Genomic DNA, 25,705 nt, shown 5'->3' with positions numbered 1-25,705 from the left:
CTCCCCCTGGGGAACAGCCAATTCGTCTTGCAATTGATCTTGTCTTGCAGCTATAAACCCTATGAGGTGAAGGGTAGACCCATGAGTGACTGAGTGGAGGAGAGGTGCATCCCTCAAAGACGGCACTTCATGCTGGCAAGGTTTTAGGAGGCCACAGAGGTCAGACAGCCCTGGCTGCCTAATTCAACCTGATGCCAGGCAGAGCTCAGTCAATAATTTACTATCCCTTGGAGAATCGCAGTCAGTCTACAGCTGACAGGAATCCACCTTCAACAGCATGAACTACTGTCAGTCTTAAAGCATTCAGCCACTTGGCAGGCCTCTCCATCACAGTCCTAATATAGTCAAGAGCTTGCTGAACCTTTGGGATACCAAATCAGTTTCAGAAGTCGGTGCTTGCTTTTTGACTTGAAATTGAAAGGACACATTCTGCCCCATTGTATTTCCATAGTTGTTTAGGTAATGAAACTGCAAGTACTCCTTTTACTACCTGATTTACATATTAAGCATGTCTGAAGGAAAGCAGCAGCTCATTTTATCTATAACTCCCAGGCCTTGAAGCAATTTCCTCAACTCATCAGGAATTGTCCAAAGAGACACACACCCTTTTAAAACAGTGCAATAAAACTTTATTTAAACATGGTAGTGCTTTGCGGACAGCTTTAGTGAACTAAGAAATATGGATAAACCCTGTTACATTCATTGGCCACAAATGGTAAAAAAAAAAAAGGCTAATAACTGGCTATCAGAAGAAAAAGCTGAAACACAACACCTTCACAGAAACAAATTAACAGCAAAAATACAATACTTGTAACGTTCACATATTTTGAAATAGATATTTTCAGTTTTAACTGTACATGTTTGGAAATGTACTTGTACTGACAGCAATGCTTGTATGTTTTCAGATAAGCATGCGGGGAAACCAAGGAATGGTACTCAAACCAAGCAGCAGAAATCAGTTATTCCTGTGTAGTGTTAGCTGCCACTTAACTAATGCTTCTAAGCAGAACTTGCCCCAGCACTGATGCCACCTAAGAGAATCCAGAAGGGAAATATCTATCCAAGACCAACCTGCTGAGCACACCATGTCATTCTTCTCAGCCTTGATAAACTTTAATTATGCCAATTAAATTGAAGCTTGTTCAGGGCATTTCAGTCAAGTTTGTACATGTAATGAAGAAGGTGAATGCTTCAATAATTGTGCAATTCCCAAAATATCTACAGCTGAGTAACCCCCTTCAGGTTCCTACAATGTTCTCTTACATCAACACCTGGAGAAAGTGGAGCAGGGGGCAGGGTTTGTGTAGTCCAGTCAATACAAATGGGATATGATCCCACATTATCTACATCTGGAATAATGGGAATCAGGAAGTGTTTAAATATAAACAAGCCTATTCCAATTAATCTGCAGTAGAGATAAATGATATGGAATAAAATTCTAAATGAAACACTCTCACCTAACAACTGGCAGGCCACTGTAGCTACAACCACTCTGGATGATTAAGATAAAGGCAACCTAGCTCAGCCAGGCCTGAAGATGCTTCTGTCACTTAGTAAAAAAAAAAGATTGTTTAATCCAGCATGGTGTAACAAAGAATGATTAGAGTACACCTTTAATCTTGATTCTTTTTTCCATTCAAAAAACCTGGATCTATAACATGTAACCCTGATTTTGCCTTTACGGATACTGGATATTGTGATTGGAAGCATGCCCTTGAAATCAGTAAAGGCTTAAATGTGCATTAAGGAATGGACACACACTGCATGGCTGTTTGGAATGAAAGAAAAGTACGAAGGGCTGAATGTGAACGTGAGAAGCTACTGTGGTGATCACAATGCTCTCTTTAAAACTCTCAGCTTGTTTTAATAAACAAAATACTGTATTGCTGCACTACAGACTTCTGAGCCCAGTAGCCCAAATTTACTCCATCTTGCCCAACATCAGCTTTTAAATTAACAAGGAGGTGTACAAATCTGAACTTTGAGCTGAGCATTTGTGTCTTCAGAAGCAGATGAAAGGACACGAAAATGAGATGCAGACTACCCAGTCCGTCCTGAAAATGAAGACAGTTCTGTGATCAGCTTTAACTTTTGGGCTATGTACGAAAAAACAGAGAACGACAATGCCTCACAACCACAATGTGCGCCTCACACAGCCGGCCTCCGACTGCATTTGACTAGGACATTCTGTGGCAAGTGGAAAAACAATAGTAATAAAACATGTAAATCAAAAGCAAAGACTGACTCTTTACTGAGGACATTTTCTTCATGGAATGCTTATTAATTGAATATATTTTGCATTTAAGTCTTGCCATCAATGTGTTATTTATCCAGTACTGAAATTTCTTGGATACTATTGGATATTGAACTAATGATGTAAATTTCCCATTATATTCGTATATATGGGCATTCAATGGGCATGCATTTATCTGATATATGTAATGTAGACAAGCCCCCTCACATACCACAAAGTGCTCCCCACCTCGGTGAAATTCTTGGTGCCAGGCCCAATTAGTCCAGCCTTAAAAGCAATCTGACTAGTTTCCATTGACTATAAACAAGCTGCCTTTAATGATAATGGACACTTTGTCCTAAATACAGGGAAAAAAAAGTGCTCGATGGTTGAGCCATCTTTTTTTTTTTCTTATTTGGCCTTCTGAACTTTCCTTAGTTGGCTACAAAACTTCAACATTCTAAGAACTAAACAAAAAACAAAGTAAAACGAAAAATGTAAACATTGCAATGTTAGAAGAAGCCCTGGTGAATGTAATTCTACTGAGATCACAAGAGCATGTCAGGATGTATAGGAATAAGAACCAATTTAAGTTTGAACAGAATGCAAAGTGTCCTGATCTTAATTTTCTACCCACCTATTGTTGACCTATCCCCTTCATTCACAAAATCACAGTACAAGTGAACCAAATGTGGGTTAGTGGGTGCGGTTTAAGTGAACAATCTGCAAAGGGGAATACAAGCAGAGGGGATAGTAAGCTTTCCTTTGGAAAAAAAACTAGCTTCCCAAAAGTAAAACTCACTGTCTCTCCTTGTGCAGCACAGCTGTGAACAAAGCCAGCAAATGTACTCCAGTTGTAATCTACCATGTTTGCGTTCAGTAAAAGAGATACAAGAGCATAAACGGAGTGCAAATAATAAATTTATAGACCAGTCATAACTGACATTGGATTGTAAGATAAAGAAGGCATGTAGCTATTTACTGAAGTTGGAGAAGGTTTCATACTGCCCAGAGTTTCTGACATTCACACAACTATTAAAAAAAAATGTTTTTTTTAAACTCGCCAAGTATTTGTGTTATGCCAACCCCATTTAGAACAGCCAAAGTATGTTTTTCATCTTAGCTATGAGGTATGATATCCATGGTCTCGCACAGGGCTGAATGAGGAAATGTAGGCCAACTCCTCCGACCAGCCAGCTTTTACACTCCTCTTTGAATAGGCCACAGGCAACATGGTCCCGTGCCTGAGGTTCAGAGCCCATTGTCTTTCACCGACAGCACGGCATGCCCATAAGGGACTGGGAGGGCACAGGCGTTACAGAGAGCTGAGACAATCCTGGGCTCAACTGTGTGCCTCCGTTTGACTGCCAGGTCACAGCGAAGTCATGGTCAGCTAGAGACACGACCCAGGCTCAAAGCCCTGATCACACAAGTTAACCTGTGCTTGGCAAGCGCCTTAACCAGTTGAGGCACTCAGGAGCACCCCCACGTTCTGAAATGTAGAGTGACAGGAAAACGAAACCAACAGAACAGGAGCCAAGAGTAAACACTAACACACTGCACACTAACAATTTAATGATTACAAAACCACCCTCACTGTAGAACCTACCAATTTTAAATTGGCTTTAGACTAAATGGTAAATGCAAAAGTAGTGCCAGTTTTAAAGCAAGGGTAAAATGCACAAGTGTAGTCTTACATTTTAATAAAATATTTTCTTTTGAGTGGGCTCAGTTTGTTGTTCACTACTGAGCTACGCAAATAGTATCTAATGCCAAAAACCCTACACTGGATACTGTAGGAAGACGATATCCAGGTTGTATACCTAAGGAATGTAATAATGTGGGTTCTCATTACATCTAGAGCACAATTACATGGCAACATGTCACAGCTGCACACCACAACTCTTACTTCCATTCATGTCAACAGATGTGGTTCATTACATTTCAAGCAATAATGGAATCCAGCCGATATCGAAGTCCCTTTAAAAAGAAAGAGAAAAGCTCTTTGTCTGCTTCCTCTCAGCACAAATCAGGCTATGGAGTTTTGCTTTCCAGCAAGCATGTAAAGATCCTGTTACATTTCAAATCCTAATGTCTAATTTAGAAAGAGTGAAAACATGCTTGTGATTCCCACTGACTACCCAGAGACAAAACTGTATGTTTGCTTGAATATACCGGCCCTCAAATCCAAAGATTTCAACCAAGGCTGAAATGCAATCTTTCAAGAAATGTCTCAATGGTATGGTCTACATAAAGAGGAGAGTTAAACCGATCCTGTATTGTTAACAAAACGCTTCACAAAAAGTCATCATAAGGGCACATCTGTTTATGAGTGGGGGTAGCATCATAACTGCGGGAAAAAGAAAGCATCAGACATGAAAGAAACTGCATGGAATAACAGGGTGCTCTCACTCTTCAAACTAAAAGCCTTCTGAAAGTGTTCACACAAATGCAGGTATCACATACAGGGTGCAAATAACTTATGCCTCCATTCTGAAGGCAGAAAGCTGCTATGACAGTCGAGAAAACGCCAATGTCCCATTCTGCACAGCAAAGTGGATCATTATCTCAAAAGGTTTGATTTAAAGTTCATATTAAGTGCATCACGCAGTGAGATGCACCCATCTGATCAACAGAGGAAACATCCGCTGAAAAAAGTTTTATTTAAATAACGAATAAGGTTTCAATTAAAAAAAGGATATTCCAGAGTGAAAGAGTTACTTCATCTAATGTGATTTGCCCAGGATGTAACAAAGAATGAAATTTGAAAAGAAAATTTAAACTAAATTTCCTAGATCTGTTTGGATTAATTTGACCTTGTCCACACAGATGGATAGTGTGCTTTTAGCAGACGATCAATCAGGGACATCAGTCATTCATACAGATCTAGACAAAACTCACTTGAGCTTTCTCTGGGAAAATGCATATTCAGATTTGACAAGAAGAGCACCTCTCCCTGCCAGTGAAACAAAGAAATGAAAAAAGAGCAAGCTGCCCCTATACCTTTTCTTGCCATCCTTGAGAAACATGACTATGAGGTCTGCTGCTTTTAATGAGCTAACCTTGCCTAGCCACAATTTGACAGCAATTAATTTTCCTTACCTTGCACACAGTGAAGCTGAAACAGCCTAAAAAATATTCTTCCTATATAGGGAATGTACAGTATTATTGCTCAAGAAGAGTACTGATTGTATGCCCCTGGATGTGGAAATGAGCACATGTGGTCAGGGAGCAGGTTACAGAATAGCTGATGTGTCTCCGCACTGCCCTGAGAGAGAGGTGATGGCAAAGTAGCCCCTATGCCCTTCACTCATTGGCTTCTCATGTGAAGTCCACTTACACAACTGTCCACTTGTGATTAAGTATGTCGCTACTCCGAATGCTAGATTACTTTGGTTTCCACAGTGGAGCTGTGCCAACTTCAACTTTAGCTAACCCCAAACTTCCAACATCCTTCAAAAAGGTAATACCGTCTTCTACTTGTCCTTATAGGTCCTTAGTTTGAGGGGGAAAAAAAAGGTTTTTCACAAAAAAACAAGTAGAAGCAGGTCTAGTTTTCATAATCACAGAAGATCAAACAGATACATTTTAGTTTCTGAACACAAGAAACAGGTGACTAGCCCATTTAATAACACTGCATGCAAGGTTTTAATCATCCTATTTGACCATTTCACTTCAAAGGGCTTGTGGAAGGTTCTAGGAATTTTAGGTCTGTGGCCTCACATTTCAACTCAGTTATTTAAAAGAATGGCAAAAGAAAGGTACCTCAGAACAATTGTTAAAAGTCTGCAACAGCCAATAAGTCAGTAAATTGAATTAACAGTGATATATGAATGACAATGCACAAAATGGCAAGGAAATAAAAAAGATAAAATACTAAAGATTGCATTTGACCAGAGAAAGCATTTATCTTTTCCCTACAAGAACTGATGTATTGTGCCTCAGCCCTCCTCCATAAGATAGAAAAACCTATGCAGTGTCAGTACAACATTTTACAAAAATACAAAACCTTTTGCCTATATCACAATTCTTGTATATCACTGCATGTTGTAAACACTGTCCAGTAGCATGCAGCTGAAATCAACGATCAACATGAAACATACAATTCCTAAACCCTGACAAAAAACACTTCCCACAGGCCGTTGCTTCCAATTGAGTAAAAAAAGATGCCCCACTCAATGGTGGGCCTGCTTCATTAAGCTATTGTACCGTTTTGCTCATTCTGAACTATTGCAGTGCAAATCCGTACCTAGCAGTGTGAATCAGTTCTAATGAACAAAAGGAAGAAAGTCATACAGAACCAAGGATACAATACAGCTTACTATGGTTTGCAATATATACATAATTTAGTGCATCAGTTTATAAAGACATGTATGTGAAGCAATGGCACAATTTCAGGTGTTGAGATTGTGATGAGCTCAATGCTGTAAACTACTGTATAAACAGGCTAGATATTTTTGACACATACAAGAGATATATACTAGAAGATGGTGTCCCATAGTCACTGTATTAATTGAAAGTCCTTTATATTAAAGTACATCTAAGTTGAGATAAACCCAAAGGAGTGGGGGTCTTTTAGGAATGATAACATGTAATTGCTAGAAAGGATTGTTATGTCTCACAGTACCAAAGGTGTAACAGAGCACCCTCTACTACGCATCAGATCACTTGTTTAAAGGCGATCCGTTAGGATACATTCATTCAGTTGAAATACTCTCCTCAAACTGCCAGTACACTTTCTCATGAGTGAAAATTCTCCGAACTGAATAGGGAAATGTCCAATACACCTTATGGTCAGTGTAAATTGGGCTCTCAAGAGAACACTGTGACCAGATTCTGTGCAGTTTCTTCTGTGAGGGAGCTTATTGAGATGACCTCCAAGCTTCAGCCCATTTCCAGTTGCAACCTTGGGCTCTTTGGCAGAAGTGGCTTTCCTCTGGTTTTTTTCTTTGCGCTCACCAGTCCCAGTAAAACAGGAAGCTCAGGCTGCTTTGCCAGTCCATCTGCTGTCAGCACTGTGGCATTCCTTGTTCTTGCCATCACTAGCCCAGAAACCCCCTCACCAGAGCTCTGCTATCCGTAATCAGCAGAAAAGGTGCCTTACATTCAGGAAGGAAGCTGTTTGATCAGAATGGTAATGTGCAGGATTGAAGTGCAAAAATCGCATCCCAGCTTATAAAAGTGTGTCTATGTGTCTGTATGCATAGGAAGCTCTGGGGCCAGATGCTGCCTATGCAACTCCAAAATTACCAAAATATTAAACCACAAAGACAGACCCATGGACAAAATGTTTGTGGGGAAAGAAGGATAAGAAACAGCAAGACCTCCATCCCTCAGTTCATTATCCAGTAAAGTCCCTGACAGGGGAAAACAAGGTGCTGTTTTCAAATACTTGCTTTTTGTACGAAACCCATAACCTGCAGAGTTAACATTTTCATACGCTTGAGCAAACAAGAAATTCCTTCTATTCTCTCCACACCCCCGTAACCACTCTGGACTATTATAAATTACTAGATCGTAAGGAAAGCAAAAGAAATAACCCAGTTAAGCCCTCAAGGAGCCAAGCCATCTGCAGTCGATCCCGACGGCCCCACTTGGCTAAGCCCCCAGAGCTTCAAGACGCTTTCGAGAGCTGCCAGGTCAGACGAAAGGTGTCAGAAATCTGCAGAGTGGGGAGTTACCTTCGCTGGGCATGTGCTGGTGGGAAATATAGAGTGCAGCGGCGATCCAGCAGGGCGGCGTGTTCTTCCCAGGCAGAAAGCTAGTTCTGTGGGGTGGAGTAGTAGTTGTGGTGCTGGCTGGTCTGGATATTGCCATAAACCAAGAGCAGGGGTGCGGTGGCGGTGGGGGGCCCGTTGAGCAGGTGCGGCACCACGGTCAAGCTGCCGTTCCTCCGGATCGTCCCGTACCAGCTGGGTCCGGCCTGCGGCGTGGAGGACAGGATGCTGCGGCAAAGCGAAGAAACCAGCAGGGGGTGAGCACAGCCCCGAAACAGCGCGGTCACCTCAGCACGGCACGGGTCAAGCTACTACAGGTGAACGGCAGGAGGACTTGCAAAAGAATCATAAAAGAAAATTGCACCTCCAATTTCTTCAGATGTGTAGTGTGTACCGCTCCAAAATAACACTTTCAATAAATTCGGCCTTTGAATTGAAGAACAGCTCTTGCTAAAGAGGTTGATTTACGGTATGTAGCATAATCTCCCTGCCACTCACAACTGGCAACTCACTGAAGCTCAGCAAGTGTGAGCCTGGCCAGTACCTGGATGGGAAACTTCCTGGGTAAAACTAAGGTTGCTGCTAGAAGAGGTGTCAGTGGGGCCAGTTGCTCACCCTGGAGTCTGCGGCCTATACTGGGGTTCAAATGCCCCAGCACAGTGACTGGGACACTATACTGTAAAAAGGCAGATGAGAAAGGCAGATAAGAGGTAAAACCGAGATCCTGACTCTCTGTGGTCATTAAAAATCTCAGGGTATTTCTCGAAAAGAGTAGGGGCGTTACCCCGGCGTCAAATCCCCCCTAGCCTTTACCAATCATGGCCTCCTAATAATCTCCATCTCTGAACTGGCTCCATGACTGTGCTCTCCTCCCCACTGGTAGCTGGTGTGTGGTGAGTGTATTGGCGCACTATGGCTGCCGTCGCATCATCCAGGTGGGGCTGCACACTGGTGGTGGTGGAGGGGAGTCCCCATTACTTGTAAAGCACTTTGAGTGAAGTGTCCAGAAAAGAGCTATATAAGTGTAAGAAATTTTTATGATTGTAATTAACATGCTTGTTCACTTGTACCTTTGGATACCTACAGATAGCATTGCTTTGGCTTTGAGGGAGCTGTACCCATGTAAAAGAAGAGTGATACTTCCTGCCTACCTGCTCCTCTCCCCTCGAGAGCCGAGGCTGCGGGACAGATCATCATCACTGTCGTAGCGCCGGGGGTTATCAAAGAAATAGGCCCTGGAGCTGAAGCTGTGGCTGTTTATCATGCCCCCTGGAGCCTGACAAACACGCACATATTCAGAACAACAAAACAGGAAATGCACAGTAGCAGGTAAGTAGTAGATCAATCAGGGTTATCACATTTTAACAGCAAAACAACCTTCGCACTCGTATTCTATTTTTCCCAGGACTGTACAGTTTTTGAAATCTTAATTCAGATATATCTGTATTCCCAGCTGACTGCATACTTTTCGATTTTTTAACTAATGAACAAAAATCAGCTGTGGTATTTTTACATTCCCAACCCATAAAGGAATTTATGAACTGGACCTGTTGGAACGTTAGGAAAGTTTAGGCTGAGCCTCAAATCCTGAAATGGCTGGGATTGCCTGCTGCAGCCCTGAAGCAGTCTGGATGAAGATTTGTTCCTGAGCCCCTTCTTCAATTGTCAGATATGAAGAAAGCAATCTTTCCTTTTACAGACAAGATGGGCGTCCATGAGACTGATGAAATTCATCTATTTCAATGATATGGGCTATCAAACTCACAGCTATAAACTGTGGTGCCGGCAAGGAGGCTGAGGGAGGGGAAGCCTCTCTCTTACCAGGTTCTGGTTGGGCCGCTGTACTCTGAAGAACACCACCACCAGAGTGGTGGGCAGGAGCTCCCAGAAGAACAGGATAATCCCAAACACTATGTAGGCCTCCCCGTTGATCTTCTCCACGTCAGCCTGGAAATGCGAGCACAGAGCCGGCTCAGTGGCACATGTGAGCTCAGGGAAGCCCCCGCTCATGGCTGCTACACTCGGAGGCCAAACCCAATCTAGGTCAGAGCGACTACAGCCTACAGCGCTGTTACAAAGGAGGCACTGTTTATAGAAACAGACTTTTTTTTTTTACTTCCAGAGATTTAGAGTATGGAAAATATCCTAAACACTTTGAAATGGACTGTTTTGGAAAAAGCATCATAGTGGCACAGCTACCAGTGTATTAGATTGAATTTGTTGTTGATTGAATTCGATTTGTTGGTGAAGTACATGGTGGTGAAAACAAAGAAACGTAAAGATCCTAATACATTTAAAATTTACTTTAATGAAAATGGATTTTCTTTATGGTTTATTTGGAAAGACTTTTTAAGAAATTATTAAGACACTGATGCTTCCATATATATTATATATAATATATATTAGAGCAAGTATGTTGCTCTAATATATATTATATATAATATATATTAGAGCAAGTATGTTGCTCTAAGTGACTTTATGCTCTCAATGTAGACATTTTTGACAAATACCCAGCATAACTGCAATCCAATAAGGAACTAAGCTTGTAAAGCTTTGCATAACATCCCTGTACTCCCAGTGCTGAGAAAACCTAAATCAAACTCTCAAGATCACTACAGGAGATAGAGGGATCACTGCTGTTTGCGCTGTGATTTTAAATGCACACAGGATGTGTGATCACAAACGCCATATAAAAGGTCCATTATTAATTAATGAAGAAAGATTCCCTTAAAACTTCACCAACACACAAACTGATTTAGTTATTTATCTAGGGCACCATGGTTTACTGATGGTTTTATGTCATTATGGAACTCTCATTAGAACTTACATGGATACAATCCCTAGTAGTAATGTTAGCACAACAGGTGTGTTGTCAGCTGTGCTTAACTCCACAGCTGTTAACCTGGCCAGGAACAATTATCATTAAGTAATCAGCACCTATAAAATAGACTGGTGAAACCGTGTCCTTTTCTGTCCATTTTTCAATAAGTATTACATTTCTTCACATTTATAATCTGCTGCAGACTTTGAAAGACTATCCGGTTGTGAGTGAGAAAACTATCAGACTGGGGTGAGAAAGTCATATTATTGAAATCATTTATGTGGTCTTTATCTGCCCCATATCTCCAAAATATAACATCTTTTATATGACTTTACTCTGCAAATACTTGTTTTTCTGTACTATCTCATACTCAGACAAACGTTTTCAGGTCTGACTGCAGCTTATATAGTAGGATTAGTCACCATTTAAACTTTTGTGAAGACCCATTTCCACATTCTTTGGGCAAAAAGGCATGTGGCTCTGAGACTGATAAGAATCTTCACGGGATTGTGAGCAAAAAAAAATCAAGACTTAAGGCTGTAGCTCAGCCTGATGAACCATCTGGGTCTAGCTATACATTTATCATATCACACATGAGGCTTACAGTTTTTTTTTCCATCACTTGTCTTACTCCCTTATAATGAGATTTTTCATGATCTGGTATCCGCTATATTTCCGGTAAGTTTACTCAAGGGCCACGATCCTTTGCACACATCACAGAATAGTGGCTCTAAAACATCTGCCACCCTCATTGAATGAATGTCAGCACCAGTGGCAACACCAGCCCATTCCTCACCTGATCGGACACATTGTACCAGCCATAATTGAAAGAGCTCGGTCGGTCCTCTGGAGAAAGGGCCACCACCACCAGGTTGTAACAGGCCCTGGAGGTGTACAGCAAAATCACTACAGCCCCAATAGCAGTCGCCTGGCATACAGACGTGCCCTGCAGAGAGAGAAAAATGCCCATGATTACTTTAACAGTGCAGTAAACATTGTACTGTCTTCAGACTCGAAATAACTACTAGCTACGACTAGTATATATACTAGTATATATCCAGTTTCTTTCAAACAATTCCCATTGAATAAGACATCATTTGTAGGAGGTTTAGAGGATAGATTCCACTTCTGCAAACCACTTAGAACCACAACCATATCTTTATATCCACTGAGCATTTATTGTTGATCAAAGCATTTACAGTTCCATAACTTTCAGAATGTTGTCATTTTTACACCAGGGGGCAAATAACTTGCTTATTTATCAATAACTTACAAGACTTGAGAATCACTGGATCTGGGTTCTCATGGACCAGAGCTGGAGACTTCTCTTAGATTAAACTTAGAACACTTACCACACTGAAGCCAATTTTCTCTAACATAAGACACTGATGCCACATGCAGGGGCTAAAATGAACCCTATAGATTAGGCAGGAGGCTAAAATGGCAACTATATGCGACAATGATCTTTGTAACCTCTGACCCTTTTTTTTGCATTTTAGTTGCAACTGTTAAAACAGATTAATTAAATATTAATAACAAAGTAATTAAATATCCTACTACTGCTTACTTACCTTGGACTCGAGGTAGACGTTGGCAGAGGACATCTTGGCAATTCTGAAGATGCAGACAGCCAGCGAGATAGCACAGAGCACAAAGAGGCTGTCATTGATGAGCACCCGCACCAGCACGGTGTGTTTCAGCTGACCCTCTGACACACTGCCCTGTACCAGCATAGCACACGTCACGTTGACCACCAGGAAGAACAGGCTGACAAACAGGAAGGCCAGCCGCAGTGGCACCCTGGGAGAGTCACATACCGCAGGTCAGCACTGCTCACTCTCACAGATGAGTGTCATAGGAGAGATTCTCACAGGTCACGAAAAATCAAATCATTTCGCTTTTTATAACTGCCATATCAATGACCAGACCACAAGTAAAATTAATTCTTTTAAATGAAATTCTTCTACACAAAATAGATTAAACATTTACAGAATATGATGCAGTCTACAATGAGGTTAAGGTTGAGACTTTTTCAGATGTGAGGGAGGGAGAGGAAGGTAGCACTGACATACAGTAAACCACAGGAGAACAGAGGTCAGAGCAGGTGAGAATGGCATGATGGGAAGTTGAGAAAGAGCCAATTAGAAAGCCTGTGTGCTGGCACAGCTCCCCACTCAAACCTCTTCTGTAGTCCTTTAATGTTTGAAGGGGACAATGACTAAATGTACAATGTGGCGCCATTAATGAATGAAATGGATTTTAAACAGATTCATAAGAATGCCAGAGAACAATTCTACATACAAAACAGATGTAATATTACCAGGATGAACTGTGTAAAATAACCACTAAGATACAGTAACTAAGGTCAATAAAGAGAAGGAGGGAGTTCCATGTGGTGTCATTATGAAGAAGCCCCTGAAGAGCCTTGAGTTCGTTAGACAGCAGAGACTTTGCAAATCACAGAGTCGACAATGGTAAGAAAAACAACATAGTAAAGTGCTTACTTGTATTTGTTGAGTTCTGGGGAATACTTAGCTTTGGCTTTAAACATTACCTGAGGATGAGAGAAGTGAAGAAAGAACAATTAGCAATGTTATTACTGCTGACTGGCTGAGAACAGGACTGTACAAAGACTTTTCTTAGATTATTCCTGTGACAAATCCTAAGCTGAACAGGGTCTCCATGTGGGATTCTGAATAGCATGTTGTAGGAATGATCACTTTCTACCACCAGGAGGAGCCTTAACTTACTCCCCATAGACCCCAAGGTCCACCTCTCTACTGTCACCACTGTGTTGGCACTCTACCATGGACAGCATTACACACTGCAAAAATAAGTGCAATCGGTGAACACCTAGAAGCAATCTACCCTGAAAGAGAACACTCTCAGCTAAATCTTCGAACTTGGAGATGGGCCAGCAAAAACCTTTTTTTTTCTATCGGAATATTTTTACAGAACTGTCTCTCAATTTGTGAGGTTCCCTCTGAAGGGTCAGAGATGCCAGGGAGTTGGAGTGATGCTCCTCAGGAAGTAAAAAAAAGAAACATCATTTTTCATCTGTTCTCCTTCATCTTTCAAAACAGAAAATTACAAACTCCAAAATGCTAAAACTAATTGACTAGAGATTTGACATTCTATACTGTATTGACAACAGTAATGATACTCTAGGATGTACCTCAAATCCTTTGGCTTCACCAGGGCTTATAATAAGCTACAAAGGCTATGGAAATTTGGGGGCTCAGTAACAGAAACCTGAAAATGCCACCTCCACTCATTCATGTCAAAGGGCAGCAGCAGTCTTTTTCCTCTATGGCAATGTCACATCAAAGACGATCACCTTTAAGCTAAAGCAAGGTGAAACCCGGCTTCATAAAGGAACATTTCCAAATTCCTTCTGTGGAAGTTTAAACGTTTTTTTCTATTCAAATCAGCCACTGCACTGATCCTTTGTAGGCTTTGCTTACCCTTATTCACCTCTTGATTTCCTTACCACCTTGGTAACAAGTTTTGCACAATACACGCTCAAAAGCAGAGGCAACCGATTTTCTTCAGTTTGGCTGTTAATGATCTGCTACAGCAGCAAAGTGAGCTGATTTCCTTAACCTCAGACTACTGAGTGTTGGCCAGTGGAGTACACTGTCACATGAACTGCTACATTAATGTGCCTAATATGAGCTTTCAGAATATTCCAAGTTTTCCCTCAAAGTGGGGTGTAATTAAAACAATCTTTATGAAACAAATCACAGAGGAAGCAGCAGTTTATGCTGGAACTTTCTCTGCTGGTTGTGGAGAGAATACTATACATTTCTTCTCAAAAGCAAGAAAGCAGAATTGCACAAGATTTAATAGCATTTATAAATAAACAAAAAACAAACAGTATAGTGAACATGACACATTCTTCTAGATGTTTCATGAAAATCCCAATGCAGGCAGACATTACAAGACAGTTTCATTTCACATTTAGGAAAAACGTGAATATGCCAGTCTTGTGGACATCATGGTCAGCTCAAGTGTGCCTTATGGTTCATGATTACATCAACAGCATATCACAACTTTTTGCACTTAACATCACGACCAGTAGGAGGCCATGCTACTGCTTCAGTACACAGATAGGCTATTACAACCCAGTACGTGAATGTACTGTATCATGACTGCATGCAGAAACTAAGACTGTGATCCTGGTCTTGACTTCTGAATTGCTGTAGGCACTTCCAGCAGTACTGGCAGACCATGAAGAGATGGAAATACTGCAGGTTACAAATTCTGCCTTGTGTGCTTTCGAACTGCTAAACCCAGTAGTTTTGTCAGAGCCAGCAGCCAGGTTTCAGGGGGCTAGTCTACGTGAAATCGGAGACACCTCTCAAAATTGAAAACAGATGAATTGTAGTAGTGCTCAAGGTCAGGGAAGTGGGTAACTATGGAAGTATGGTTATTTATCTTTCAGTTTACAGCCATGAGGGGGCCCAATCTTTATAATAATTCATGATTCTGTGCAGAGCACTGTTATATTTGAACTTGCTGATGATCTCACTTCAGAAAGGAGCACATCACTCAGGACTGGGCATGCTGTGGTTTATGTACAAAACAGCTGTCCTTAGGCTCATACTTTAACAAAAGTTCTTTTGTACTATAACCAAAGGTTGGTTAAACAGCTATTAGACACACATATTAAGAAATGAAAGTATTTTTCGTTAATATCAAGCTGATTTGCATTTCTTGTTTAAGCCATCATGATCATCGTCATGAGACTGTACGAAAACATGCCAAAAAAGTTGAACAGAATAAGGTTTAAATGTTGAAATAAGAAAGATTCGATTTTTTTATGAAGTGCTTTGTGCAACAGGCTTGCACTTGAAGAACACGATAAAATCAAGAGAAATTTAAAATGTATATTTCTCATTTCCTATTTGGCCCATTTATTCAACAAATAGGTATGAACTAGAGCAATATGAGTTTAGAATTGGGCTCAAGGGTACAGAAGCCACCCAGGATTTAAACCCATAGCCCTCCAGCCCTTTTTACATGACGGGCCACAGGTGGACGCAGCAGCAACTGTATTCGGTTTCATCTGCCTTCATTAAATGTACAACTTTTTATTACACTTAAAGTGGAACCCTTACCAAGATAATATTAATGCATAAAACCTTTCAACAAAATAAGAACACACACTGAGGGCAAGAGCTCGGATATGGACACTAAGGATCATTGGACAACACACATGATCAGATAAAAAAAATAGTTTACAAAAACTTTGCTGCTTAAAGATATATAGAATTAAGAATAAAATAAAACATCTTCATTCAGTATTTGACATCAGAGTAGCTTGGGCTAAGACATTTAGTTCTAATGGCCAGACCAGCAATCCTAACTACACAGTATGCTCAGTCAGAAAGGCCAACAATTATGGAAAAAACACCTTTTCTATAAAATGTTTTAACATCAAATCAGGTAATATTTAGCCATGAATATGAATGAAAATTGAACTGAAATGACAACTACCAGCAGGGCACAGGGTACTCTATGCACAGAAGTACCACTTCCTTGCTGTGCGTCATTTTTAAATGTCAAAGGCTTTGATAAAACCATTTAAATTGTCACTGCACATTTTTGTACCAATAATAATCAGGACTAATGAAATAAATAACAGAACAAAAATGAATGTGTTAACTCCAACTTTCATTACAAGTCTACAACACAACCCTACACAAAGGTGGTCATGTGTGAAGCCTCACAGTAAAAAGTCACAATTTAGGTATTACACAGACAACAGGACTGTTTGTTTGGAATAAATGTAAACACATGACTCACATTATCAGCCCCCTCACACTGAATACTGGTGTCATAATAAGGATCGGATTAACAAGCAGACAAGTTTCAGCACATGGGTTCATCTGATCCTTTATCATACCAATACGCCTGTTTACTTTAAGTACAGTTTACTTGAAGTACAGCATATAAAACCTTCTAAGTCTTCCTCGTCATACCACTTTAAAGGAAATGGCTTTTCATAACTAGGGAGCAACCAAGGCAAACCCAGCCTTCACTCTTCCTCAATTTGATCAAAATAACCTAAACCGCATTTTTTTTATTTTTAACCATGAAATATATGACTATCTACATGTGAAGACATGTGATATTAACATCAGCTTGTTCGTCCATCAAGGTTACCTTGAACCCTGAGCCTCAATGAAGGAAGACTCGCAGAAAGTTTCAGGTTCTGCTTTTCTTAACCATGGTACTGCTGTAAACTGCTGGCCATTCAGTTTCATTTCTCCTAAGAGTTTTTCTGTGCTCTTGCTTGAGCAGAACATGCCTGTGCCGGGGTTTCTTTACATAATTCGCAGTAGAATCGTCACTGTATTCTAGGAAGTGAGAACTATAAATTCTGACCAATAGAAACTACAAAGAAGGACTGGTGTCCCTCCGAAAGCCTTTAAACATATGCTTGAAACTACGTATATAGTGTAGTTCTTCATCATAAACAGTAATACTGTAGACAGTTCCTTTAAAAACTGGTTCTGAGAAGTTGAAAATAAGAGGCATTATGTTAAAAGATTATAAAAATTCCAAAGTCACATTTCATTACCAAGAAAAAGAGGATGAACTTTTGTACTTCAGCATTCCTCTAGAAGCTACCTACTGTATATTGCTAGTTCTAATCACCTAGAAGAAACTAGTTTATACTATGACAGAGGTCAGTATTTTTCCATCATTATCTTGAAGCTAAACAATATTTGCATAAAGCATCTCCATTTTCTTTTTCTGAACTTACCAGAAAAGAATAAAAAAAGCTTCAAAGCTCACACCAGGCTCAAAACAATTACTCTGCTCTGTGTGTAATCCAGTCTGAGAAAATGATTTCTTTTACATCAATTACAGCTTTCCCTGCCAGAGACCAAATGAATAACTTTTTCATGTGAGATTTAAATTGCATTAGGTTGCTGGCAGAAACACAGGGTGTTGCAAGAAACTCAGGCTCTTCAGGGTCCTCTCTTGAAAGAGGATCCAGGAATTCAACTGTGGTAATCGGGCAAACAGTACACAACATTCCTCCAACAAGGGAAAGGCATCAAACCCCATACTAACGGTTGTTTCAGGAAGACACAGACCCAACGGAAAAGAAAGAAAACGTATGACTAAGGCATGATCGTGACATTCACAGTATCGTGCTGATGACTCGTCCGCACACTATGAGTGACACTGTTATGCAAAACCTTGTTTAACGTAGTATGGAGAAATCAACCTAAGACTGTATCAAAGCCCAACGGCCTTGTCTTCAATGTGTACAAGTCAGAGGCCTTGGGAAATAGGATGAGAGTTTCACAATCAATTTAGAGCTTGAAGTACTATATAAAAGCACACTTTTTGACAAAAAAGAGTACAAGTTTATTTAAAAGACCTACACTATTTACCAAATTCTTACTTGAATACTCAAGTGCTCTGGCCTGATTACCTAGTTATTTTCTAGAACAAACAGTGAAGTCTGTGTTACTCCAAGTGCAGCTATAACAGTATTTCTCAGAACATATTGTATTACATATTTTCACAAATATTAAATTCAAGAAAATACATAGAAGGGAAGAGCTTAAAGTACAGGATGGATACAAGTGAATTAAGGTAATTAATAAGAGTAATAAACACTATTGTGCTTGTGTTTTAAAGTTAAATATAATATTTTTCTTATTGCTGCAAAAGCCCAGTGACGTAATCTGAATATTATGCATCTATAATTTACACTATAAGATCAATTTGGTTTACAACAGGGGTGCTCATTCCTGGTCTGTGAGCTTACATTAAAATTAATCTTTTAAGAACCTAAGTCAGTAACTACTTGATTTAACTAAAATATTTAGCAGCTTCGTCCTACCCATCAGGTGCTTTAAAGAGACCTTGAAACCTACAGACACATTGGTCTTCCAAGACCAGGACTGTACACGCTCCCCAAGCCCTGCTGTGTTAGGTATTATCAGTCACTTATAAACAAAGACACATTAAAGATTAAACTGCTAATGTCTTCTTCTGTAACATTAAACTGATGTATTGCAATATCTGTTAATACTTTTTAAATTAAAAAGCAGTTTTAGTATGAATCCTGTTTTGGATGCAGCACATATCAATGTATAGTTTTTTTTAAAGAAATTCAGAGACATTTTTCTTAGCACCATAGGAAATGTTTAAGCAGGTATCAATTCACAACCTTTCATCTGGCCAGCAGTTTCCTTGGGTTGAAAAATTTGTATACAGAGCTGAAACATCTAGGGTGGGATTTTAAACATGGGGTGTTGTAAGAAAATCAGGCCCTTCTTGAGGTCCTCTCTTGAAAGAGGATCCGATTCAACTGTGGTAATCAGGCAAATGGTACGCAACATTCCTCCAACAAGGGAAAGCCATCAAGCCCCATATCAATAGTTATGAGTTCATCTCAATTTTTGTAAGAAAACATGAAAAAAATGCGTGGAAAAGAGCTCTGTTATCTTTTCCCATGGAATGTTGATCAATCCATACAAACTCGTTGTTCTTCAGTTTGAATCCTTAATCCCCTTGGAGCAAGTCAAACACAGTCCCAGAAAACACTGCCTAAATAATCAAATACTAGCTCTGTGCAGTGCTAACTTTCAACTGCTTTGTTTGGAGCAAATTGTAATTAGAGACAGTACTTTTTTGCACAGTCTGTTACTTAGTATGCAAGGTGAATATCCCTGAAGAAAAACAGCTTCTGAAAGGACTTCAGGGGGTGAGCACAAATACCAGGGGCAAGGATATCAAGGATACACTCGCCTTCAGCTATGCAAAGCCAGTTTTCTGTCCTTCCAATTCCCAAGTAGATGGGAGAAGTTATTACAATACTCATTTCTCCACATAATGTAATGGTAGACTAAAAAGTCAACTATACTGTACTTCTTAACGTGAGACAGCAAAACAGAGTCACAGAGAATACATTGTAACAGGATATGAAAATATTAGAATATAATCACAAAAACTTACCACTTAAAAAAATAGAAAAGAAGGTAAAGATGCAATACGTTCTGCTGCTAAAGAGTCACACTATCATCCAGTAAAGTCTGCAATTTGGCAGGATTTCAGAAAAATCCTACTATGCAGTCATAAAAGAGTGAGTGCTGATTGTGATCGGTGATATTCAAAGCTTTTTTTTATTAACTGACCAAGTGTTGAACACTATGCTATCTCAATGTCACAGCTCTGTGATCTACACTTTTTTCAAACCTCAGCTTTGACTATAAAAACTCTTGGACTGGTTATTAAATCTCGGCAACAAAATAAATTCAGCGTATCGCAAAATTCTACAAATTCCGAATTAAGCACAAAATTGGGAACTTTGTGAAAGTAATGTATAGGCGCCATGTCAAAAAACGCTGGTCTCGCCACAGTGAGAGTGAGAGTCTGCACAAACTGCAATACGGCCCTTCCTGCTCACTAGTCACTGTCATTACTAATGTAATGTACGAGCAAACAAGTATGTTGTTCAGCGAACATTTCCCCACAGAAATGTTCTAATGTGATCTGCATGCAGAATTAACAAGTAAATAGTATTTGTTGGCAAAACTTGAAGTCAAGAACAATCTCTCTACTGGATTAATAGAAATGTGTGCACAAGCCTACTTGTTTACAATGTAATAGGGCCGCTTCACCTCACCAGATTTTTTGTTCTGCCTCATTCTGAATCGCAGACAATGATGGCAAAATGTCACTGCACATACCTGGAAGTTTTGTCTATTTTGAGATGTAAATTGGAGGTTTTACGTGTTACTATGCATGTTACTTTCATTGTGGTTTAAAATGCACTCATCGATGCCGATTCTTACTAACCTCGAAATAAACAAATTGCAATTCCTCTTGAAAATATTTCTCAGAAATCTCCTTTTGTTGCTTGTTCCTATTTTTAACTCCATGTCTAAACCCATTTTAAAAGCTTTTCCATTTTACAATTAAATCACTCTAAAACACCTCTGAACTTCCAAGGAGATTTGGTTACACTTTAGGGTTTACAAAATTACACTTTAAAAAAGGATAATAAAACAGCTACTTATATTTCCAATTGAATTAGAATCTTCTCACCTGATCTTGTTAGGTCTCATAATCTTATTAGTTGGTCAGTACTGGGATGGAAAACACCTAAAGAAAACCAAACTGCTGCTGTAAATTGGGCTGAAAATGGTACCTTTCTCTGGACCAGAATTTCCAAAACCAAATATACTGACTGAGGACACTGTGTTGTATGAGGTGCCATCTTTCAGATGACGCATCAAACCAGATCTTAACTACCTGGTCATTTAAGATCCCAAAGCACTGTTACAGTAGGGCTGTTAACCCTACTGTCAAGGCTAAATCCCAGCCTGGGATTTTACAACCTGACCTACCTAAAGTTCTCCATTATTTCACCTGGTGAGGCAGTCTCTCACTTCTCTACCTGATGTGCTGAAGCAGTAGGACCACCAGCAGACAAAAGTAGTTGCTACACTTCAGAAGGGATGAAGTGGGTCCCTTCTTACTGTGCTTTGGGTTGAAGAATGCTACAGTATAAACATTATGGCATTATTCAAGTATTGTGGATAGAACAAGCTAATTTTTGCAAGAATTTACACTTTATCTTAGCCATGAATAAGGGGGTGCATTGCTTGAATTGGTACTGAGAGAGAGAGAGGGAACAGCAGCTCATCAGCTCTTTCAACCTTGCAGGGCAAAACCATTTTGACATTCAGACACAAAAGGACATTTAAGCTTCCCTATTAATAAAATATAATTTCGTATTTCTGATAAATCTTTACCATTTCTTTACCACACTGGCAAATAAAGTTAGAAAGACATTATTTTATTAACAGAGATCCGGCAATATCACCCCAAAATGACAATGTAATGTTTAATACTAAACGCAAAGAAAACGTTGCAGATAAAATTTACCGCATTGCCCGAATGCAAACAATTTCTTTTTGAATGCTATACACCCGCTTTTGTGCTCCTAGAATAGTACAGGACTGAATGTGATGATGTAATGCTCCTGCAGGCGCTTCTGATTGGCTAAGGCTTTTAAATGCCAGCTCCAGCAGGCCTTAGCATTCACACACTGCACTACATTATCAGAACCGAATAACATACAGAAAAGTCCCTATAGTTAATTTATACGTGATCCTTATAAATGTTCCTGATATTCTTGGTAAGTAATAGAGGGCGGTCGGTACATAGCAATTTCAGTTAACCATGCTACAAAAAGCAGCATATAATGCCTGAGGTAATGTTGCCAGAGACCACACATTGACTTTTTTTGCACCTTGATGCCGTAACTAATCATTTGTTAAAGAAAGAAATAACTGCTGTAAACATTATAGAAAACCACCAGGTGGTTTTACTGTGCTGTGAAATAAACAGTGCTAAAAGCCTAAGCTTGAGAGTTTCTTCAAAGTCACACCAATTACAAATTTGCCTCTGTGTACTTTTTATTATAACTTCACTCCACGATGTATAGGGACTTGCATCGGATGGAACATAGTAACCAGCAGGTAGGCTACAAATGTCAATGACAATGTCACAACCTAAAAATGGGATAAAAAAAACAATGTAGGAATGTGTACCGGCTTTTTTATTATTGAAATGCAGGAATGAAGCATATGATGCATTTACCATTACTGACAAGAAAATAAAAATGCTTAGTCTTTTATTTCCTCTCGGGGAGTCATCATTTCCTTGTTTGCATCCCAATGGAATTCATGCAATCAAACAATCTGAAGAGTGGTGCAACAGTAACCTTAGCTCAGCAAACTGAATTCTAAACAGACCTATTATTTGTGTTTGGCACAGAATTAGTATGAGTGCCTGGATATACCATACATTTAAATAGCAATATAGTTTTAATACAGTGATGTCCTAATCGTTTGAAAAAGCATTAGGTTACTGGTACCCTTATAATCCAAAGTAACCGAGATTTGTTTTTAGCCAAAACAAAGGACGTCTACATTCAGAATATGATGCATAAATGAAAATAAACATTTGTAAGATGATTAGTATTAAACTATTAAATCCTGTCAAAAGATATACTTATCTAAACAAGCGTATACAAGGTTCCGAACTAAGCAAGCACCAATAATCAGAACGGTGTTGAGCCTCCTTTTTCTTTGATTAATATATCCAAGATGGTTCCTCTAGGCTTTTAAATGTTTTTAATGCAGACGGGGGGGGGGGGTGGGGATCTTTGACCATTCCTCTTTGCTGAACGTCTCTATTTCCTTCAGATAACATGGCTTGCAAACTGCTTTCTTTTGTTCACACCACAAACCTTCTGCTGGGTTGAGGCCTGCACCAGTCGCCTCCCTTGATTATTTGGCACTAGGTTTGGGGGGGCGTGTTTCACTATTAGATTGCCTTAAAGTCCATTTGGGAGCAAAGTTGAGTACCTTAACCCTAACACTAACGGCTTCTGGATCAATTACCCTGACGTCATTTGGAATATATTTGTTCCTCAGTTCTAACAAAAACACCAGGTTCTGTATTTCACAGGAGGGATAAAAATGAACATTCAGCTGTAACACCGAAAGATTAACTTCTTTTTACGCGGGGTAGGACTGTCCAGAAACCAGCATGTTTAACTTATTGTCACTCATTTTCTGAAGATTCCCATTAGTGACTGGATAACTTCAGTGCTCAGCCTGCTTTTCTACTCTGTGACATTCAAGGTGACATCTAGAAGCTTCCAGAAACCAGATAACCACAAAGCAGAACCCGCTTCACATTTACAACATTTATTTTCAGACTGTTTGATGGGTGTGAGTAATTTTGAACATCACAGATTATCAGATTTGTTTTTGTGACATCCAATAGCAACACTGGATATCATGTATACTGCTGCCTTCTTTAACCTTAAGTCGTGTTTATTGCTACCTGTAGGGCTAAAACCAAATTTCAGTTGAATACCAATAATATGAAATTTGGAGCCACGTAAATGTGATTAGACTGAACATTAGTAGATAGGTGATTCCAAAACCCAATAAGTAATTTTAGCAGAATTAAAAAAGATTGAAAATCAATGAATTTGTGCAGTAATTAATGTCCACAAAACAAGAGATAAACAAGTCACATACATTATTAATGAGAGTGCCTTGTGTAATCTTTGATGAACTGTACTCTGTTGATAACTGGGTTTCAGTACACAACTTGTAAAGCAGTACGATTGCCAAAATTTCAGACCAAAGCACATGCTGAACCCTAACGGATAAAATTAAGTTCCACAGAGCATTTACTAGAACCTATTCCTTCTCCCTTTCTTGAGTAGAGACAACTGTGCTACAGCCTGATAAATGAAAGTTAATGGTTGTGGTGTGGATTTATTTTATGCTGTTATTTTTTTTTTGAAGTTTTGTATGGTGATGCCAAAGAAATTTCCACCCTTTAGGTCCAATGGACATCCCGTGACACCACCCCTCACCCAACAAACATCTGAAAATCCTCCTTTCGGCACACCGGCCTATAGCTAAGATGCTCTGAAAACTAAAACTGTGAAGCTGCCCCAGAAACAGCCTCTGATCTGAGAGACCGAAAAGCCCAGCTCAGTTGCACTGTATGTTTTTTTTCCCCCCTGAGCGCAGCAAGGCTGCCGAAACAATAATACAATTTACTATCTGCGAACGTTTAACATCTTGATTTAAGTGACCTTCCAGGATCAGTGAGTGATGGATACTTATTTTAGCAGTTTGTCTTTTAGCAATTGACTTACCGCTCAAATGACTTGAGAGGAAAAAAAGGGAATCTGGCTGTAGGGAGAACTTCAGTTTTTAACCGCTGCATTCACCAGAATCACAAAACGCACGATAATAAAAGATGGACAGAACATAATTAAAAATACGCCAGTAATAACAAACCGTTATCATTTGTCCAAAAATTGCTACACACACAATGACAACGCTATTGCAAAAAACACCCGATAAACTCGCGATTTCAACTCGGCGAAACCGTGGGGACTACACAATTCTGATAGTTTCTGATGTTCACGGATGACAAACCCATAAAAGATCAATTCGTATCTGTAGCGGCACTCCGCGCCGAGAACAAAGTGTAACAAAATGGAAAATAACCGATACTCACCTGTGCAAAGTAAAGATTTAGCAGACACAACGTGAAGAACTGTAGACATACGGGGAAACAGTACAAAAGCCAGTAAGGCAGAGGCTGCAGTTGGTTAGCCTGAACCACGTTCTTGAAGTAAAAAGAAAATAATGTAGTCCTAAGCGCTGACCACAGCAAACACAAGAAGAGAAAGACACTCTGGTAGCTGAACCGTTTGTGACCATAGTGCAAAATAAGCCAGAGTTGCAGGTACACAAATACAAACAGCAGCGAATATAGGATAGTATAAACGACGGTCAGTCCCAGCTCTACAGAAGGAAGAACTGCGGCTTGTATCGGCTCATCCGTTGTGTCCGTTACCGATGTAAAAACGCTCAGACTGACCTGGTTATCCGTTAATAACATAGCTGTTCACGTAAAATTCTTATTAATTACTCAGAACGATTAATTTTAAAAACATAAAAGGCTTGAACTTTCTTTTATTGTCTTCGCTTTTTAAAAAAATCAAGTTTTAGGTATATTAAAAAGAACAACAATCTAACTTGTGCACCATAACGAAAAGCGGGACAAATAAAAAAAAAAGGAAACGAGTGATTTAAGGAAAATAAAGCCCCGCTACACACACACACACCCCCAAATCTCTGCAAAGCAGCTCCTTCTGTGCAAAAAACAACTCAGGGAAAAAAAAAGACTCGGTGAGGGGGGGGGGCGATCAGCTGAGCGAGACTGAGGTTACATGCACGCCCACGACCTATAGGAAACACACAACACACTGTTACACTGCATACGCCATTTTGGCTCTAAATCCACCGGCAGATGTATACGCCAAAACAGCTGTATTTGAGCCACAATGGCAACAGT

At 39.7% G+C, this 25,705-nt stretch overlaps 1 protein-coding gene across 1 annotated transcript; it reads right to left on the bottom strand.

Annotated features, from left to right (window-relative positions):
- Window positions 1-612: 612 nt before the first annotated feature.
- gpr137c (G protein-coupled receptor 137c) lies at window positions 613-25,499 on the bottom strand. Its single transcript, XM_088926070.1, has 7 exons — window positions 24,863-25,499; window positions 13,276-13,325; window positions 12,343-12,571; window positions 11,568-11,717; window positions 9,772-9,897; window positions 9,102-9,226; window positions 613-8,178 (listed from the first exon to the last, which is right to left on the bottom strand). Exons 1-7 carry the CDS (start codon window positions 25,247-25,249, stop codon window positions 7,995-7,997), a joined length of 1,251 nt encoding a protein of 416 aa, XP_088782196.1. The 5' UTR covers window positions 25,250-25,499; the 3' UTR covers window positions 613-7,994.
- Window positions 25,500-25,705: the final 206 nt, after the last annotated feature.

The sequence above is a fragment of the Atractosteus spatula genome, chromosome 9 (genome assembly GCF_055471065.1).
Source record: "Atractosteus spatula isolate fAtrSpa1 chromosome 9, fAtrSpa1.hap1, whole genome shotgun sequence".
Classification (NCBI taxonomy): Eukaryota; Metazoa; Chordata; class Actinopteri; order Semionotiformes; family Lepisosteidae; genus Atractosteus; species Atractosteus spatula.
This window is presented reverse-complemented; position numbering and strand designations above follow the sequence as displayed.

What these genes read in the sequence shown, in the direction of transcription:
- gpr137c (XM_088926070.1), bottom strand. Translation starts at nt 25,249, where the DNA reads ATGTTATTAACGGATAACCAGGTCAGTCTGAGCGTTTTTACATCGGTA. An exon ending in TAAATCTTTACTTTGCACAG is followed by an intron (nt 13,326 to 24,862) that starts GTGAGTATCGGT and finishes TCTCATCCTCAG; the next exon opens with GTAATGTTTAAAGCCAAAGC. An exon ending in ACGTCTACCTCGAGTCCAAG is followed by an intron (nt 11,718 to 12,342) that starts GTAAGTAAGCAG and finishes CTCTCTCTGCAG; the next exon opens with GGCACGTCTGTATGCCAGGC.